The sequence below is a fragment of the Ostrinia furnacalis genome, unplaced genomic scaffold, assembly GCF_004193835.3.
Source record: "Ostrinia furnacalis isolate ACB-3 unplaced genomic scaffold, ASM419383v2 OfSCF5607, whole genome shotgun sequence".
NCBI lineage: Eukaryota > Metazoa > Arthropoda > Insecta > Lepidoptera > Crambidae > Ostrinia > Ostrinia furnacalis.
This window is the reverse complement of record NW_021135846.1, coordinates 12,343-15,108: the sequence shown is the minus strand read 5'-3', so window position 1 is coordinate 15,108 and position 2,766 is coordinate 12,343. Positions and strand designations below refer to the sequence as shown.

The window sequence follows — 2,766 nt, the reverse complement described above, 5'->3', positions numbered from 1 at the left end:
CGCACTAAGCGTTTCGATGACTCTTATAATGCGAACAGCTAGGAACTGGAATTCGTTGCCGCTGCTGTCTTTCCCGAAAACTATAATTCGGGCCTCTTCAAAGCGAGAGTGAATAGGCACTTACAGGGCAGATATGTACCATCCTAGACTGCATCCCACTTAACATCAGATGCGATTGTGGTCAAATACCTGCCTTGTTATGCATAAAAAAAGTATAGTAGAACTGTTTGTCCTGTCCTTATCATAAAACATTCAGAGTTGGCCGGTTTAAGAGTAATTAAATAGACGTTTTACTCATGCATTATAAAATTTCTTAACCAGTAAAAATTCCTTAGAAGAAAATGCTTGCTTGCTTCTGAAATAATAATATATTGTGGTAACGAAGGACAACTACCACGGAACCCTACACTGCGCGTGGCACGACACACACTAGGCCAATTTTTTGCAGAATGTTTTTGGTGGAATTTGATATACGGATACTTAATTAAATCCGGCCGCAAATAAGGGTGCTAGAGTAGTTGATAAAATAATGTATCAAAAAATTAAATATTTTGACTCGACGCATATCTGCTGGAAATCTTGGAAACAATAACTGCTGCGGACAGTTTTCCTTAATTCGGTTTGGTTAAATGCCATTAAGCTAGATTGCATTAAGTTCGACAACGAATATAATGGCGGGCTGTTATTGGATGGTTTTCTAAAACCAACATGGTTCCTGTGAAACTCAACTCCAATTCAAGCTGACCAACCCATAAATGACCTAACAATGAAAATATTAATGGAAAGACAAATATTTTCAATATACACAATTTAATAGTTACAATACTTATACATATTTTGTGACAATCTTAAAGTGAATTAATATTATAACCATAACACTAAATTACTTCAACGGTAGTGTTATAAACAAGCGTGCCAGCTTGTTATAAAACATTCAACTATAAAACTAGAGAGAAATTAGAAAGCCAGCTTTTCCTTGGGTTGATAGGTGTCGAAGAAATCTCGGTATTGCGGAACGTTCACGGCGGAAGTTCCGGGGATTCCACAGTTAGTCATTGCATTGTCAACGTATTCCTGGTCTAGCTTCTTTTCATTACACACATCAGTCAAAAACTCGTACCACTCATCATAGTTCAACTCTGTTTTACTGAAACAAAACCGAGTAATTCCATATTATTTAGTTTCACATGGAACTAATGCAAGAATAATAATTTAAAAATATGAAATTATGGATAGATAGTAATTGGATGAAAGATAATTTAATAAAATCGTGGTGGTCTTTTGGAGAGCATCATATAACGACCAACTCAATGGAGGGTTCAAAAGAACACCCACTATTCATTAGTTAGGTACTCTTAATTAATAATAAATAATAAATAAATAATAAATCTTTTGGACAATTTCACACAGCGCCAGCTAGCCCCAAAGTAAGCAACTTAATGCTTGTGTTATGGGTGCTAGCTTAACGGATATACTACTTAAATACTTTTTTTTTTTTAAATACATACATATTATACATAGTAACACCCAGACCCGTCACAGAAATTAAAATTCATCATCTCAATTTCTGCCCGGCCGGGAATCGAACCCGGGACCTCTCGGCATAGTAGTCAGTTCTGAACCACTACACCAAACGGCCGACTTTGCCAAATTTTGGCCGAATTCTAAAGGATATTTTCGTTTTACCACCTCTGTGACTTAAGTGGGATTTTCATTCACACTCACACACTCTTCAGAAGAACAATATTGTCAAAGAACAAAAAATGGAGTTTGTCAAATTAACCTTCATGGATTTTTTTCCCCTTTAATTAACACCCAATGTTTAATTATGGAAAAAATATCATTACCAGTAAGGATACCTTAGTAGGGATAGGTTACCAGGGTACCATAAAGACATTCGATGACTTACCAGAATTTCCACCAAAAAATGCCTGTATCTGTCATGGTGAGTTTCCTATCATCAATAAGTTTACTCTGACGCATCCAATAGTCTGATCTATACAGGGTGATCGTCAATCCATCCCGTTTATTGTCCAAAAGTTTTGCAAACTCAAAGAACTGACTTTCAAGTGTAGCTGGTTCGTCATCCATCGATAACGTAACTGAAGAGAAAAAATTTAGGTATTCAGACGTGGACTAAGCATTTAGGATTTGTAATTTAATTTAATACAACAGCCATTAATACTACATTAAAAATGCGGATTTAAGGATCTGTACTTTACAGTATTTAAGTGTATCAGACTGAAGACATTGAATATAAAAGATAAATGCAAACTTGTCCATATAATTGCATCTCACTTAACACCAGGTGCGATTGCGGTCAAATACCTGCCTTGGCTAGCATAAAAAAAAAAAAAAAATATATAATTGGCCTTAACCAACACTCAAAAATATTTTGTAAAAATAACAGGGGAAGGTTGAGGGCACTCAATGGTCCACTCCACGAGTGCACAAGAAAGGCTGCAGTGCGGGAGGAATGGTGAGGCTTGCCACCGGACCTAGTGTGACCGGCGTTTACCCGTGGTCACCCCAACATGTCCCCCTGGTGGGTCCACGGGTAATTTTTTTTACCCGTTGTCCCACCGTTCTGAACAGTTTTTGCCAGTGGGTCTACGGGTAATTTATTTTAACCATAGTCCCACCGCACAGTGCATGTCACCTAGGTATAATTATAAAAAAATCTATAATTATTAATTGAGAATGTTACTAGGTATGCAAAATCACTTGAAACCTATGTTACAGTTAAGCTTTTACATTTACAAATAG

General features: G+C 36.7%; 1 protein-coding gene across 1 annotated transcript; it reads right to left on the bottom strand.

Moving 5' to 3' along the window:
* Positions 1-957: 957 nt before the first annotated feature.
* LOC114361342 (TPPP family protein CG45057) lies at positions 958-2,091 on the bottom strand. Its single transcript, XM_028316339.1, has 2 exons — positions 1,910-2,091; positions 958-1,147 (listed from the first exon to the last, which is right to left on the bottom strand). The coding sequence occupies exons 1-2, from the start codon at positions 2,089-2,091 to the stop codon at positions 958-960; spliced, it is 372 nt and encodes a 123-aa protein (XP_028172140.1).
* Positions 2,092-2,766: the final 675 nt, after the last annotated feature.

Excerpts from the sequence above, each read along its gene's own strand:
- LOC114361342 (XM_028316339.1), bottom strand. The coding sequence starts at position 2,091 with ATGGATGACGAACCAGCTACACTTGAAAGTCAGTTCTTTGAGTTTGCA. Across the intron at positions 1,148-1,909 it reads ATTTTTTGGTGGAAATTCTG|TAAAACAGAGTTGAACTATG; the intron begins GTAAGTCATCGA and ends GTTTTGTTTCAG.